Source organism: Ambystoma mexicanum, chromosome 5q, assembly GCF_040938575.1.
Source record: "Ambystoma mexicanum isolate Mex_15411 chromosome 5q, UKY_AmexF1_1, whole genome shotgun sequence".
Classification (NCBI taxonomy): domain Eukaryota; kingdom Metazoa; phylum Chordata; class Amphibia; order Caudata; family Ambystomatidae; genus Ambystoma; species Ambystoma mexicanum.
In genome coordinates, this window is record NC_090933.1 from 884278381 (window position 1) to 884296150 (window position 17770).

At 47.2% G+C, this 17770-nt stretch overlaps 1 protein-coding gene across 1 annotated transcript in view; it reads left to right on the top strand.

The window, feature by feature from the left end:
• The window catches only part of LOC138497739 (neural-cadherin-like), a 609504-nt gene that overhangs the window by 441749 nt on the left and 149985 nt on the right, over positions 1-17770 (top strand). Inside the window, exons 19-21 of the mRNA XM_069621376.1 lie at positions 4364-4457; positions 9999-10183; positions 12843-13075. Coding sequence (XP_069477477.1) covers positions 4364-4457; positions 9999-10183; positions 12843-13075 — 512 coding nt within the window. The remainder of the gene's footprint in view (positions 1-4363; positions 4458-9998; positions 10184-12842; positions 13076-17770) is intronic.

Below are 17770 nucleotides of genomic sequence, written 5' to 3' on the forward strand. Positions count from 1 at the left end.
TGTTGTCGACATTATGACTATAAACCCCCAAGCACACCCATGCCATATACAAACAATAAACCACACTGGCTGGTGCCACGTAGCAGCCCTCAACCATAATAATAGAACATGTATTGTAATAGCACACTCTCGTGCGCAACGCTGCAGCGTTAAGAATATGAGGAGATAGATTAGCAAACCACCTAGAAAGTGCAGCACTCATGTAAACAGGGCCCAGTGGAAAGAGCCAGAGGACCCTGCAGCTGTAGAAGTACAGAATTATAGACAGCTCCTGAAGTACAGCATATAACCTACTTAAACGGAAGAAGGACTATAGTATTAAAATAACTATCCAACAGTGCCAGGAGTAGAGAAAAGCTATGGAGCAACACATTCCTAAAAGGTTCAGCGCATTACCGAAAGGAGATCAAAATGGCATGCTTCTTAGGTGTTCACAGTAGAATGGAAAGGGAGACTAGAACTCGGGGCAGACTACGACCCTTCCTCTTCATTCCTTGAACTAGGAGGACTCGGATGCTAAACTACCTATGATCATTCAGCAACAGAAACAGAAGAAATACTGAACTGGCACCGTCCCACACGTGACCTCAGCCACAAATAGGAGGAAGGACATGAAAAGGATAGTTCTGACCAGACTCTATAAACGCCTAGAAATAAAACACTGGAATAGTGTGAGTGGCAGACTCCCATGCAGCCCCACTCGGTCATACGAGTACTAGGAATCGATTTTTAGGAGCCCACTCCAGGATTCTTATATTAAGAGCCCTAATTCCAACACAAGTAAGGTTGGTGAACATCCAGTAGAGCAATTAGCTATAGAAAATGAAGGGCAAGCGTGTCAAGTCTCATATTTGTAACACACTCATGCAGGAAACCTTTGACAGCTCAAAGTGCAAAATAGCAAGATGCAGAATGATCGGAAATCACACAAGCGGACAGGAAGTGAGGTGAGATAGGGGGAAGAGGTCGAAGAAGAAGAGGCCGCTAAGTCTGGTATTATGGGAATAAAGTTTTGAAACAGTAGGCAAGGCATAATAGATACACTTCTAGATTCAGGCTTCTCAGGGTTGATAAATGAGTGTTCCAGAAGCCTAGAACCTGCACTGTAAATGTCCAACCTCCAAGACGTAATTTTTGGAATCTTGGTTCCGATAGGAGGAGCAGGGATCAGATAGCAGCTTCCTTTAAAGGGAAGAAAAGTGTCTTATTTTTATATTTTATTTAAAGCACAGTCTTAGCTGGAGAGCAGCTGAGCGCTAGTCAGAGTGCAGGTAGCCTACATTTGGGCTGGCATCTTTTAACAGTAGCACAGTACTGTGAGTTGTGTTATGTGCGACCATTGGGATTCGTTTTTGGTCACGTGTTGTAGAAAAGGCTGCTTTTTGAGATTTGCAAAACTGGCGAATAGTGAAGCATTCGGAGCCAATAACGGGAACAAGTTCCAGAGGGTGGGTGCACAACAAGAGAAGGATCATTTGTGGGTCTTCTCTTTGCGAATGAGTTGTGATTCGAGCCGGTTGGTCAATTTGCTGTGCGAGGAGCAGGTGGCACTAGATATATGGAGCTTAGCTGCCAGGTACAGTGGTGTGCTACTCGTGTCTGCTTTGTAGATGACACATGCAGTCTTGAACGCATACGATGGGAGTGATTAGGTCACATTTCTGCGCACCCAGAATAAGATGTGCTTTGGCATGGTTGGCTGCTTTTAGGGGAGCCTAGGGAGCGGCTGAGAGCCCAAACAGCATGGAAAGCAGCCCAAGTGACATGATTCATGCAGCGACTGGGGCAGGGCTTTTGACCATGCCCTGGCCTCCCCCAAAAAGCCCCATTGTGCTGCTGTGCTTCGTTTGCGATGATGGCCAGTGGCTACTTTGCCTTTGGCATGGCACCAATGAGCCACCTGCTGTTTTGGCAAACTGTGATACCTCTAATAGGATTTTGACCACTTTTGGCCAGACTTAAAACGAACCCCTGGATGGATTTGTGCCAAAAAAGTGAATGCACACTTTTAAGAACGGATTCTCACACCTCGCAAAGGTTTGGCGCAAATACATTCTGAGGTTCAAGCTGTGGGGGAGAGCAAGATTTCGCCTGTGAGCAATGAATGGGGATCTGAAGTTTTGGGACCTCTGCTATACATTTCCATGCCTTGGTGCTTCCTTCAAGGAACTTTCAAAAAAATTAAAAGCTAGTTCGATGTTGTTTTGAAATGTGTTGTCAATATTTGGCCAATGATGCTCGAGTTGTGAGCATGTAAAAAAGTGGCTCTTGCTAAGGGGGCTCCAACTTAACCACATCCACAGGGTCGCTATGACAGGCACTGTAATTAGGAGCAATAACAATACTAATAATGATAAGCATGGTAAATAAATAAATAAATAAATAAAGGAATCCAATTGGCTGAAAACAGAAATAGAAGAAAGACGAAAAATGCAATTCAAATCTTCAAACTACTCTTGACCTAATTCTAGGTAGCACAACGTTATGGATTGATGCGGTATCATACCTATTAGCATTGCCAAGACGTCTTTTAAATCAAATAAGATTTCACTTTTAACATGGAAGACAACATTTAAATGCAGGCTATGCATTCAGTAAAATGTGCACTGGACCTTTGCTGCTGGCCTCTTCTGATGTCCTGGGTGTTGTCATGATCAGTTTCAATGGCAGAAATAACAAGTCAGCGACACTTCTTAGTCAAATTCCCTATGGGAGTACCACAAACATAAAAAGATACAATCAGAGAAGTTCATATAAACTTTTAAAACAAGCAATACTACCTTTGGCGTTGAGGACTTCAGTGCAGTTTTACTAAACATGCACAGGTCTCAGGGTTCGTTTTCAGAAGCACAAACGGAAGTCCCGCCCTTTATCATTGGCCTGCAGAATAGATTAAAAAAGCTGTGCATGTTACAGCTGGTTTGGCTTGTGGATGCATGAGGCTACTCTCGTGCAAACCAGAGGCGTAGCCAGGATTGTCTAACAAATTGGGCCTGAAGCTAAGGTAGTTGGGCCCACCGCAGTGACATTACATCTGTAAATGCACACACAGAGGTGCTGGGTGGGTATTTACAGATTTGGGGTGGTCCTTGTCCGCTCAGGCCCTACCCTGTCTACCCCCCTGGTGCAAACAGAGTGCCCGCATGGCCAGTGGCGGCACCGCGTGGAATGCTCTGTTACGCATGTAAAATAGTCAGATGAATGGGCTGTCGGGAAGCAGCTAAGCTTACTATTTAGACAGCTCAGTTGATGGGGCTTAAGAAAAACTGAATAACCTTCTTTTAACTAAAGCTTCTTTTGCTGCTTTAAAAAGAAAACATACACTAATACATGCACAGTGCCCACAGCCCCTCCAAGCCAACCATTGCATCCAATGGGCGTGGCCTACGGAATGCCCAGTGACTGGGGCAGGGCTTTCGACCATGCCCTGGCTTCCCCTAAAAAGCCCCATTGTGCTGCTGTGCATCGCCTGCCGTGGTGGCCAGTGGCTACTTTGCTTGTGGCATGGCACCAATGAGCCACCTGCTCTGTTGGCAAACTGTGATACCTCGAATAGGTTTTTGCCCACTTTTGGCCAGACTTAAAACGAACTGCTGGACGGGTTTGTTCCAAAAAAGGGAATGCACACTTTTAAGAACGGATTCGCACACCTCTCAAAAGTTTGGCGCAAATACATTGTGAGGTTCAAGGTGTGGGGGAGAGCAAGCTTTCGCCTGTGAGCAATGAATGGGGATCTGAAGTTGTGGGACCTCTCCTATACATTTCCATGCAATGGGGGGACCTTCAAGAAACCTTCCCGAAAATTCAAAGCTAGTTCTGCATTGTTTTGAAATGTGTTGTCAAGATTTGGCCAATGCTGCTTGAGTTGCGAGGATGTAAAAAAGGGGGCTCTTGCTAAGGGGGCTCCAACTTAAGCACATCTACAGGGTCGCTATGACTGGCACTGTAATTAGGAGCAATACTAATACTCATGGTAAATAAATAAAGGAATCAAATTGGCTGAAAAAAACATCCTCCTCAAAATGACTGCAGAATACACTGGACTCCTGCACACCGCAGATCCTGATCTGCGCTCCCGGCAAGCTTCGTCCTGCTGAAGTGCCAAAAGTTGTGACGTTGTAGTTTACTGGGCAAAGTAGCCACCATGTGTCCCTAAACATCACTTGGCACGCAGCCAGATAAAGGCATTTCATGATCCTTTGTAGCACCATCACCTGCGGAACCAAGTTGAAGTAATAGGGCTGCCACTGCCTTCTTGGCAAGCATGGCTTCACTGCCTGTACTTGAATGATTGTCTCGCCTGCATCCTGGTTAAGGGGTTCTTTTCACATGAGCAGTTTTCTTTCCCTCTGCCCGTCTTTAGGTGTCGTGCCCACCACAGCTCTCGGCAAGGTGCAGGCGCCGGATCTGGACGACTGGGAGCATAAGAGATATCGCTTTGAAGGAAAGCCATCAAGGTAAGCTCAATCTTCCAAGGCTCGCTTAAGAAGGAATTGCCGAAAGAATTCAAGAGGCCTATGTCAACGGTTCTGGGATGTTTGTTCGTGAAAATTTGCTTGAGGGCCATTTGTTTGCAAACATTTTTTCAAACACATTTACTTGCAAATAAAATGGGGGGGGGATAACCCGTGCAATACCACACATCCCGTAAGTAAGTGGGTGCTTCACAGAGAATCACATGGGAACCCCGAGGGCAGGTGCCTTCCCCGGGGCAACACGGGCCTGCTTTCACAACCACTAGGCCAAAGCTCACACAGCCACATGAGGAGGAGTTAAGGGAACACTTCTGGAGATGGTTGCATACATTCTGACACAAAGCTCACACAGCCACACGAGGAGGAGTTAAGGCAACTCTTCAGGAGATGGCTGCATACATTCTGACACAAAGCTCACACAGCCACACGAGGAGTTAAGGGAACTCTTCTGGAGATGGTTGCATACATTCTGACACAAAGCTCACACATCCACACGAGGAGGAGTTAAGGGAACACTTCTGGAGATGGCTGCATACATTCTGACACAAAGCTCACACAGCCACACGAGGAGTTAAGGGAACTCTTTTGGAGATGGCTGCATACATTCTGACACAAAGCTCACACAGCCACACGAGGAGGAGTTAAGGCAACTCTTCTGGAGATGGCTGCATACATTCTGACACAAAGCTCACACAGCCACACGAGGAGTTAAGGGAACTCTTCTGGAGATGGTTGCATACATTCTGACACAAAGCTCACACAGCCACACGAGGAGGAGTTAAGGGAACACTTCTGGAGATGGCTGCATACATTCTGACACAAAGCTCACACAGCCACACGAGGAGTTAAGGGAACTCTTCTGGAGATGGCTGCATACATTCTGACACAAAGCTCACACAGCCACACGAGGAGTTAAGGGAACACTTCTGGAGATGGCTGCATACATTCTGACACAAAGCTCACACAGCCACACGAGGAGGAGTTAAGGCAACTCTTCTGGAGATGGCTGCATACATTCTGACACAAAGCTCACACAGCCACACGAGGAGGAGTTAAGGGAACTCTTCTGGAGATGGTTGCATACATTCTGACACAAAGCTCACACAGCCACACGAGGAGGAGTTAAGGGAACTCTTCTGGAGATGGTTGCATACATTCTGACACAAAGCTCACACATCCACACGAGGAGGAGTTAAGGGAACTCTTCTGGAGATGGTTGCATACATTCTGACACAAAGCTCACACATCCACACGAGGAGGAGTTAAGGGAACTCTTCTGGAGATGGTTGCATACATTCTGACACAAAGCTCACACAGCCACACGAGGAGTTAAGGGAACACTTCTGGAGATGGCTGCATACATTCGTACACAAAGCTCACACAGCCACACGAGGAGGAGTTAAGGCAACTCTTCTGGAGATGGCTGCATACATTCTGACACAAAGCTCACACAGCCACACGAGGAGGAGTTAAGGGAACTCTTCTGGAGATGGTTGCATACATTCTGACACAAAGCTCACACAGCCACACGAGGAGGAGTTAAGGGAACTCTTCTGGAGATGGTTGCATACATTCTGACACAAAGCTCACACATCCACACGAGGAGGAGTTAAGGGAACTCTTCTGGAGATGGTTGCATACATTCTGACACAAAGCTCACACATCCACACGAGGAGGAGTTAAGGGAACTCTTCTGGAGATGGTTGCATACATTCTGACACAAAGCTCACACATCCACACGAGGAGGAGTTAAGGGAACTCTTCTGGAGATGGCTGCATACATTCTGACACAAAGCTCACACAGCCACACGAGGAGTTAAGGGAACACTTCTGGAGATGGCTGCATACATTCGTACACAAAGCTCACACAGCCACACGAGGAGGAGTTAAGGCAACTCTTTTAGAGAGGCCTACATACAGTCGTGCACGGCTCTGTTGCTCTCAGGTGCCCCTAATTTGAGTTGTGTCATGCCTTTTTTCCCGCATCCTTGTCCAGAGATAACTAGTATGTTTCTGACTCCTCCTCTCCATCCACTTTCCAGTAACGCCACCTACTGGTTTTCAGGGGAATTCCAGAGGGAGTAGCTAAGGTTTTAGGGTGGCCTTAGAGTATTCATCTATATATTTATTTAGAGGTTTTGTTACATCTTCATAAATGTTGCATTGCGGTTACTTCTGGACACAGTAAACTCGAAGAGACGGTGGCATGGGTCGTTCCACGCAGGGTAGAATTGCAGAGACCGGTGACGAGAGGATGGGAACGGAGGTGCAGTAAGTAGTGTCTGTGGTGTCTGTGGGTAGAGTCCTGAGCAAGCTTTTCTGGCTCACCAGGCATCCCAATCGCCAATTCGTTTCCTTGAAGAGTTTGGTGCTCAACATTTTCCTTAAAGTGATATAGTTAGGTTGACGCCTCGGTGGTGGATTGAGAGCATTCACATTTTTGAGGCCCAGAAATCCCGATACCTCCGTGTTTTTTACGATTGAAGAGTTTTTGACGATAGTCTGGGAATTACTTGAGCCAAGGCGCCTGGATTTGATATACTCCGGGGACAATTTCTACAGAGAGTCAGGGTGATTACTCCTGAAGGAGGCACGCCGTGTCCATGGAACTTTGCGCTTCATCCCCGATGCAGCCTGCGTAATGATAGCAGTGCCGGTGTCAGGAAGAGACTTCTTTGTGCCGCTTCCCCATCTCTTTTAGCGGCACTCCCAGCACACCTGCCCACTGTGGTGAGCCTGTCCTCTTGTTAGTAAGTGAGGTCTTTTTAGCCTCACTAACTAGCTCTACTCATTTCTTTTTGGAGACACTAAAGATGCCTTAGGGCTCCCAGTGCAAGGGGGCAACCCCCAATTCCAGCCTATTGTGTGGCACTATTACCTCCCTTATGGGCAGTAGTTCTTGAGAACCTTGTACTCCTTATCTTTACTTCATTTTCCTCTTATTGGGTGCAGCTCCGACAGGCTCGTGGGAGCGGCACCCTATTTTTACACTTTTTGTGTGCGCTCCTGTGCACCTTTACTTTTCTAAAGCGTGGTAGCCACTGCAGTGGCCAAAATGGCTACATGTGTTCTTTAAGTCCTATCCTTTTTAATAACTGGTCCCCATTCCAAGGTTGCAGTAATACCGCAGTACTTCGGAGAGAAATACCGCCAAACACGATTACCGTTGCTGCCGCTCATCCTGGCGGATTTACCACCAAATTCCGAGTGGTGGAATGGCCAGGGTTAATCCCCATTTGTTGAGTCGATAGGATATATGATATGATACATATGATATATGATATGGGATTTATAACGCGCCTATACACATATTGTTGGAATTTCCATGGGCTGTAATTTTGCATGCCGGGATTCTGCTAATATGTGCCGCTAAATCAGAAGATTTCCTCTACTTCAAGGCCGGACTCGAAATTTGGCAGTACGCTAAAAGTGGCGGTAATTCTGTGCTGCCAAATTAAATGTCATTGTATTACTGCACAACCAAAAAAACCGAAATAACCGCCACTATGTTTGTTGCCCAGCTTCCTAGCGGTAGAGGTAGGAATGGCCATATTCGGCCATTCTCTTTGCAGGCTCCCTCCTGAGCTTGGAAGTAGCCTTTGTGTGCTGCAAACTGGTTTGGACTGGGCAGGGAGACCTAGGCACCCCAATCCACAGATCTCCATCACAGTACTGGGACGAGGACACTAGAAAATACTGGAGCGCAATGTTTCAGTTTCCTTCTGCATCAGTCTCTAGACCCCCTGATTTCCCCAGATCAGTACTAGATATGGGTATTGGGAGCTGGCAGAAGGGCGGCCTCTACAAGGTAAGAAACCATTTTGAAAAGTGGGAAATTTTGAGCCTTGAACAGTGCAAGACCCACTTCAGGCATTCATGGTATGGCACTAAGATCTTAAGATGAAAAAAGGGCGGCAGCAGAGCAATTAATGCCCTTTAAGCCTACCGATTAATGCAACAAGACTTACAGCCATAATCCTGTTGATCAAAATACATCAGCTGGGGGAGATGAACACACATTTTGGAACACAGCAGTCAGTTGTTCTCTGTGTCCCAATATGGGATTTTATACTTGGGTGGCAGTTCACTCCTGGTCGCCTAAGAAAGATATTGCCTGAATATTTGTATGTCGGTATCCCTATAGAGGGTTCAGGAGGCCCATATTCCCATGTTTGGAATGATCAAGGATAGCGGCATTACTGGAGCATCCTTCTGTGATCAGCGAGGAGGAAATGGAACCATATGCTGGATTTTGCAAGACTTTGTACACCTCAACTTTGTATATTTCCAGGGGGCTCCTCCCTCTGGATTCTACTAAATAGAGGGTTTCTAAAAATTGAAAATTCACAGCGAGTCCCATAAATACTTAAGATATTGACCATCCGCCCTCCACAGCATTTTCATATGTTGATATGTTTGTTAAGAGAGGTTCTTTCTACCATACGCGAGTCCCATCTGAGCATCACCCCAGATATCATACGAGTCCCATCCGAGCATCACCCTAGATATCATACGAGTCCCATCCGAGCATCACCCTAGATATCATACGAGTCCCATCCGAGCATCACCCCAGATGTCATACGAGTCCCATCTGAGCATCACCCCAGATATCATACGAGTCCCACCCGAGCATCACCCTAGATATCATACGAGTCCCACCCGAGCATCACCCCAGATATCATACGAGTCCCATCCGAGCATCACCCCAGATATCATACGAGTCCCATCCGAGCATCACCCCAGATGTCATACGAGTCCCATCTGAGCATCACCCCAGATATCATACGAGTCCCATCCGAGCATCACCCCAGATATCATACGAGTCCCATCCGAGCATCACCCCAGATGTCATACGAGTCCCATCCGAGCATCACCCTAGATATCATACGAGTCCCATCCGAGCATCACCCCAGATGTCATACGAGTCCCATCCGAGCATCACCCCAGATATCATACGAGTCCCACCCGAGCATCACCCTAGATATCATACGAGTCCCATCCGAGCATCACCCCAGATATCATACGAGTCCCATCCGAGCATCACCCTAGATATCATACGAGTCCCATCCGAGCATCACCCCAGATGTCATACGAGTCCCATTCGAGCATCACCTCAGATATCATACTGGATATTGCCGTAGCCTCCATTAATCACTGGAGTAAGTGCAAAATATGCACTGGTCAAATGGCTTTTACAACATTATATGTATCTTTTCCACCCAAGCACCAGGGCGTGGTGTGCTCTTTTCACGCCTTCATTAATGGGTCAGAAGGGAATGAGGAAGGTTAACACTGGGAACGTCCTATCGAAGGGGATAAAGCAGACATTCGCCAACATACTGTTTACCGCTATTATGACTGTGTCTGAGGCTTCTTATACAGGGTACCGGAAAGGCCCCTGTGCTTTGTTGCTTGAATGATCATTTAACAATAACAAAATTAATCTAAAAATGTAATGGTCAGGTTTTTAATTCTTTCTAATTACCCTATCACATTTCCCCCCTCTCTGAAACCCACTCCCAGGTACTTTATCCTCAGTGAAAATTCAGGCCAGCTGAGCATTAAAGAGGGCACAGCCCCAGGAGTCTACAACCTCAGATTCAAAGTCACGGATGGTTTCTGGCCCGATATGGTGTCTACAGCGAAGATCATAGTGAGAGAAATCACCGCCGAAGCGGCTCGCAATGCCGGATCCGTGCGGATAGCAGGTGAGCCACTTGTCCTGTGCAGTCAGTGCATGGTTCTAGGGAGTCTAGGTGGCGTACACTGCGCGCCCCACTACTGCATAGTGCTATCTGGTCCATAGATGGAAATACTTTATTTTGTCTTTCAACCTTAGGTAGTCTCTACAGGACCTACCGGGGGATTTAGGTACTATGCATTGGTTCGAATGTTTCCTGTAATATTTAATAAAAGCAATGTTAAGCAATAATGTTCACTATTAAACAATTTGCTTTTGCTAATGTTACAAGTGGAGTCTCTTGCCTATAATTTAGTGCGTTAGCAGAAAATACCATGTGCCCGGAAACTAGCACTACATGACTATTACATGTTGGAAACACTGTTGCTTTGTAGACCGAAATACACCTTAAGAGAGGTCTATTATTTTCTTGGATGGCTGCAAGTGTGGCACTTTCCTTTCCCCCTTACTGCTTAACATTAGCGTGGACGAAGCTCGTTGTAACCTGTAAATCTATTAAAAACGTGCAGCATTTTGTACTTTTTTGACCTCTTCATTCAGTCAGAAAGCGTGAAATGTTGTCCTATTGAAGGGGAGGGTGTGCGTAGTGTTGACCTGACTTGTATTATTTAATGTTGGCACGTAGGCTGCTGTTTGTCATTGCTGCCTGACTCCCAATGGCAAATGATCTTTCAACTGTGCTTAAAATATGAAAAAACGTAATCAGATAAATAGCTATTGTTTCAATGTTATATTTTAAGGATTTCTTATTAATCTGTCATTGACCTCTTTTTAACAAGTTACTAACTTGAGGTACATTTGTGCAAATGGTCTGATTTCCGAAATTAATGAATTTTGACGACTAAAACCTGAATGCTGAACTTGAAACCAGTACAACTAACAAGTTTTTTTTAGTGCCTACCCATCCTTTACTTCCTTAAAACATGCCCACCGCCCCATAGCCCACCAACCCCTGTACAGACACCCATGTGCCCCACCAGAGGACAGGGCCCCACCTTTTCTGCTAGTGGCCCCTGTCAACGGAACACTCATCCCTACTATTATTGCCTACAAGCTACTGCCAGGCCTGCACTGTTCAGAACCAGCCTAATTACTCACATGTCCAAACGCTCAACCTTTAAAGTCTATGGCCCTCATTACGATACTGGCGCTAAACCATGGCGCTATTAGCACCATGGTTGGTGCCGGTATCGTAACGAGTCCGCCAATGTTCAATGGGGAATTACCGCCCCATTCCAAGGTTGGCGGGCGGTAATTCCCCATTGAACATTTGCCCTTCCCCATTCCCATTTTTGCCACATAGGGCCCAATGGGACTGGGGAAGGCTCTAAGTACGGTACCGCAAATTCCGGTACCGTACTTAGCACCAAGGTCCCTTTGCGGGTCCCTACTTTAACGGCTGGTCTAGACCAGCCGTTCAGGTCGGGTCCCGCAAAGGGACCTCGTAGTAAGGCGCTAATGGGTTAACGGCGCCGCAGCCTTTTACGGCGCCGTTAACACATTAGCGCCAGGGTCGTAATGAGGCCCTATTTCCCTTCACGCCAGTCTGTTCCTTCTGCTTGGTGTGTATGTGCCTGGCTTACCCTTGTACATCTGTTCCTTCCCTAAGTGGGCAGACAGCACACACCACAAACGGAATGGCTTCTTGCGGCTGATAACAGGTGGTGTTATTACCCAACTCACTCGTACTCAATTTATTACCATCAGAGCGACATATGGCTGAGTCGGCTATGCCGGCACACCACGCAGGTCGCACATAGAGATATTGCAGAGAAATAATGGGCCTCATTACGAGTTAGGCGGAAAATCAAAGGTAAATCCTCCATAAAATAGCCCTGGGGAATTACCATTGCCACCACTTGGTCAGGCAGAATTTCCGCCTGATTACAAGTGGTAGTGGCGGTGTAATTCCCCATTTCTTTTCGGTGCGTTGGGCCCCATGGAGCTTTTTTTGCGGAATTACCATGGTGGAATTACCGCCACGGTAATTCCGCCAATTCTGCAGATTTTTGCTGCATTGAGTGGGATGATTTACCTCCGGAGATACCACTTACCGCCTAATTCATAATGAGGCCGAATGTACTCAATGAACTATTTTACCGATCTATCTGTCATCTATATGGCTGCCATTCATCATATTACTCCCTGCATTTCAGGACATGCCTGTGTCTCCTTAAATGTGTACTCCAGCCCTATGTGTTTCCCTGTCATTCAACATATAGTTCCCTGATCTTTGTCATATAGATCCAACTCTGCTCTTTAGTGAACAAATCCCCACCGTTCTGTTCATTTATCCCTGCATTCAGTGCATGTATCCTAGCCATTCATTTTGTATCCATAAAGGGATCCTTGCCTTCAGCACATAAACCCTTACCGCTTTGTGTGTGTGCCGCTCTTCTGCCTCCCTAAGCGCACTGATCTATCGCAGGGTTCTGCAACCTTTGGCTCTCCAGATGTTTTTGACCTCAACTCCCATCAGCCCTAGCCAGCATAGTCAATGTTAAGGGATCATGGGAGTCATAGTCCAAAACATCTGGAGAGTCAAAGGTTGCTGATCCCCCATCTATCATATATAAGCTATCGAGTGATAAGAAACCTGTAACACTCTAACCACAGCGCCACCTTCTGAATACCCTGCTGCATATATCTTGCTTTGCATTGTACAGGTATCTCTGCTGAGGAATTCATAGCCAAGTCTCCAGAGAAGGAAAGTAAATACAATACCCTGGAGAGGCTGCTGTCGGAGGTCATCCCTGCCCGCATAGAAAATATCCACCTTTTCAGTGTCTTGAATGTTCCGGGCCGGACTCGAGAAATTGACGTTTGGTTTGCAGCTCACGGCTCCCCCTATTACCAGGCAGTGAAACTGGAAGGCAACGTAGCAGCCGCTAAAGAGCAGGTACGCTGCACGTGCTCCTCTGGGCGTGTCATTAACCAAAGCAAACTATCTCTGATCTTTATTTGTAAGAGGTCATTCAGCCCTCTCGTGATATGTTTCCGTACCCTTCTGTTTCTGTTCAATAATTACAATGATCATGTGTCCTACACATTTATACCTGTTAGTGATACTTGGATGCATGATATATGAATCAGTCCTAAATCTAAAAGTTATGTAATTAGGGTTTATACCATGCACTGCTGCCAAGTTCACGGTCTTCAGGCCGCAGGCAGCTCAGAAAGAGAGTGGGGTTTGGGCAGTCAGGAGGGCAGGGAATATGCAAAATTGCTGTGCTTTTGTGCTGATGCGTGCAGGCGAGAAGTACCCAAACCCCTGTGGGTATGCGAGGTTCTAGGTGTTTTGTGTTAAGGATATCAGGAGCGTGTGTCTGGAAAGGAGATGGAGCTAGGATGCAATGGCCAGGGGATCTGATGTGTAAATTGGTTGAAAAGGTGTAGTGTTCGGTTGTTTGCCGTTTGTTGAGTAGGGTATTAAAAAAGCTGCATGGGAATTGGTTTGTGGGTGTTGAGTTTGACCACAGAACATTAAGTGGTTATTGGGTGTGGTTAACACAGGTGAAAATGAGGCATACAAGGTCAGATTTTGATTCTTTGACACTATTCCGTAGGTCTATACGCGCCAGTCTGTACTTGGACTTCTAGGAGCATACGTCCCATTGTCGCAGTTACGTAGTGGCGGTTGGGGAGCTGGTATGGCATTCCCCTAAAGAAGTGGAGTGGAGGGGTGGGGTGAAGGCTCAAATCGTTAATAGTCACAGAAGGAAAACAATGTACACACATCACCGCCCTCCTAAACGCTGAGCTGTTTGCCACTAACACCCAGAATTGCATTTAAAAAGGTCCATATTATATTCAAGGCAATTCATGGAATTGCACAGGGCCCGAGAAGAAAGAGTACCCTCTACACGCCCACAAGTGCACTTTGAAAAACTACATAATAGAGGTTCAGAGATTTCATAATATCTCGGATTTCCAAACCAGGATTAATCATAGGGAACAAACTTTCAGCCGGAGAAACAGTGGTAGTATGCAGACATTCAGGATAATCCTTAAACACGTTCTATATCCAATCTGATACTTAGCTATCCCAGCAATAAGTCTATGGCAGATGCGTTAGCCAGTGCTTAAGCACGTCACATTTCAGACACACGTAGTGCTTTTATACTAAGCTTAGGTTTCCAGGTGCGGTGTGATTAAGGGCATTGCTCCATTGCTAGTGGCGTCTCAGTATCAGGGTCAGGTTGTTGTGTATGGCCTTTCTGCAAGAGGGTAGCAGGGGCAGATCAAAAGTGGGCGGATCATGGCACTGTGGGGAAATTAGCCTATGGTCCCCTATACCCAAGACACAATGGCGTACCCAACACTGTCCTAGGCTGTTATGCCACTCCCAGCAGACCTTTCCCAGGTGTTTTCCTTTCTTTCACCATTTACAAAGCAAACGAATGTGGTACCTATCGCTGCCCGACTGAAGGTCCACTCACACCACTCTGGTTCAAGGCCTCAGTGATTTTTAGCTAACCCCACCTGCTTTACCTGATGTTTTCCCTGAGGGGTAATCACCTGAAGCTTCATCAGAGACCTGGATAGTACTTGTCCACCTCCTGAGAGACCATACGTCGCGCAGGGCAATGGTACACCAAGGGCAGTGTTTCCCTCTACAAAACTCCCCTCACATCTCCTCACAACACCTGTGGTGTTGCCTTTGTCCAGAGCCAAATGTGACCAGGTGTGTAAATGAAGTCTTACCTGAGAGAAAACTTGAGGAAGCAATACATGAAAGTTGGGTGTGGCTTCCCCCACTGACCCCCACCCCCACTGATTGGGTCGCCGCTGTCAGAATGTTTAAATATAGGTATGCATTCCCTATCCATTCCTAGTACTTGTTAAAAGGTGATGGCCTTCTTCCTCACCTTGCAATACCTAGTTAAACGTCCCAAAGCATGGAGGAAGGGGTAACCCAAGACGGATCATGTGGAGGCTCTGCCAAGACCTGCCACCTGACAGAACCACTCCTTGCAACAACGCCTTGCCTGATCCCAATTATACTAGACTACAAGCGAGTGCTCTATACCCTTGGCCTGACAGTTGCAGCAGAGTTGCACGCCCCCAAGAACCCTTGCTCCCAAGAATCCTTACTGGCCCATACCTGTGCAGAACGAACATGAAGAGCTCAAGAGCCTGGGAAACATTCTTCACCAGTAAGTGGCAGAGCCAGAGGCCTGTGGCCGCCAGTGACTAATGAAGTAAGTGACAACCCAAGAGCAAACCAAAAGCAAACATAAGTACTCTGGTCAATAAGGCTGCTATCTGAGCTGCTCAACTGAACACAAGCTACACCTCCGGGCACCACTCCCCTGCTCCCCAGCCATAGTGGCCCTTCTTCTGCAGCAAACCAGCATCTCCACTGGCTCCACAGCTGCACCTTTTACCGGAATATCTTCTCTACATGCTACCATTGGGTGGGCCAAGAACTTGTTACGGATAGCCTGTTTTGCTGTCGTCTCTGGCCGCACTCTGAGTCGCAGCCTCGATTACTGGGTGTCTGAATTCACATGCTCGAGCCACTTTGTCATCAGGGTCATCATAATGACCAGTGCAAGCAAGGCTTCCGCTGAGTTCATGTTTCGATGCATTGTACTCAGCTTGTAAATGAGTGCTCCTGTCTGGAATATCAAATGGAGCCTCAGACAATACGGATTTACATATCTCTCCATAGACCATGCTTCTGTTTACATTTGTATTGGGTCCTCAGTGTGATTTTACCACCAGGCTTGCCTGGATGATCCTCAAGAGAGGGCACCACCATGGTTGCTCTCTGTTCAATAGATGTCCAGTGTTCGCAGCAGAGATTCGATGTCGGAACAGTTTTTCGAAGACAACACTAATCAGCACAGAGTGCTGAGTCACCTTAACTCGTCTCTCACTTCGCAGTTACCTCATTGCAGGTGATGTAGCTGCAGGCAGTGGTGTTTGGGGCCAGGGGTGTGGGTACGGAAGGTGTGTGCATCACGGTGGGGGTGGCAAAGAGTGCTGGCCTGGGGAAACCATCTGTGCTGTAAAATTGCAGGGATCTATGAAAAATGAATAACAGCAAGAAGAGGTCAAAAAGGAGCCCCTCTCCTGTAGAAATGAGAGAAGGGGAAAGACACAACATTAGGCATAAGCAGACACCCTCGCTATGCCCTCACCTAAGTGCCACCACAACTGCTGAAAGGACGGGCAAAGAGCCCTGCAAGCGACAGAAGGTATGGGGCTAGGAAAGCTGGTGGTGGTGACAGAAGGTATGGCGTTAGGGAAGTTGGTGGTTCATGACAGAAGGTATGGGGTTAGGGAAGTTGGTGGTGGTAACAGAAGGTATGGGGTTAGGGAAGTTGGTGTGGTGACAGAAGGTATGACGTTAGGGAAGTTGGTGGTTGGCGACAGAAGGTATGGCGTTAGGGAAGTTGGTGGTTCATGACAGAAGGTATGGGGTTAGGGAAGTTGGTGTGGTGACAGAAGGTATGACGTTAGGGAAGTTGGTGGTTGGCGACAGAAGGTATGGGGTTAGGAAAGTTGGTGTGGTAACAGAAGGTATGACGTTAGGGAAGTTGGTGATTGGCGACAGAAGGTATGGGGTTAGGGAAGTTGGCGGTTGGCGACAGAAGGTATGAGGTTAGGGAAGTTGGTGGTGGTGACAGAAGGTATGGGGTTAGGGAAGTTGGTGGTTGGCGACAGAAGGTATGGGGTTAGGGGAGTTCGTGGTGGTAACAGAAGTTATGGGGTTAGGGAAGTTGGTGTGGTGACAGAAGGTATGGCATTAGGGAATTTGGTGGTTCATGACAGAAGGTATGGGGTTAGGGAAGTTGGTGTGGTGACAGAAGGTATGACGTTAGGGAAGTTGGTGGTTGGTGACAGAAGGTATGGGGTTAGGAAAGTTGGTGGTTGGCGACAGAAGGTATGGGGTTAGGGAAGTTGGGGGTGGCAACAGAAGGTATGGGGTTAGGGAAGTTCGTGGTGGTAACAGAAGGTATGGCGTTAGGGAAGTTGGTGGTTCATGACAGAAGGTCTGGGGTTAGGGAAGTTGGTGTGGTGACAGAAGGTATGACGTTAGGGAAGTTGGTGGTTGGCGACAGAAGGTAAGGGGTTAGGGAAGTTGGTGTGGTAACAGAAGGTATGACGTTAGAGAAGTTGGTGATTGGCGACAGAAGGTATGGGGTTAGGGAAGTTGGCGGTTGGCGACAGAAGGTATGGGGTTAGGGAAGTTGGTGGTGGTGACAGAAGGTATGGGGTTAGGGAAGTTGGTGGTTGGCGACAGAAGGTATGGGGTTAGGGAAGTTGGTGGTGGTAACAGAAGGTATGGGGTTAGGGAAGTTGGTGGTGGTAACAGAAGGTATGGGGTTAGGGAAGTTGGTGGTTGGCGACAGAAGGTATGGGGTTAGGGAAGTTGGTGGTGGTAACAGAAGGTATGGGGTTAGGGAAGTTGGTGGTGGTAACAGAAGGTATGGGGTTAGGGAAGTTGGTGGTTGGTGACAGAAGGTATGGGGTTAGGGAAGTTGGTGGTTGGCGACAGAATGTATGGGGTTAGGGGAGTTGGTGGTTGGCGACAGAAGGTATGGGGTTAGGGAAATTGGTGGTGGTGGCAGAAGGTATGGGGTTA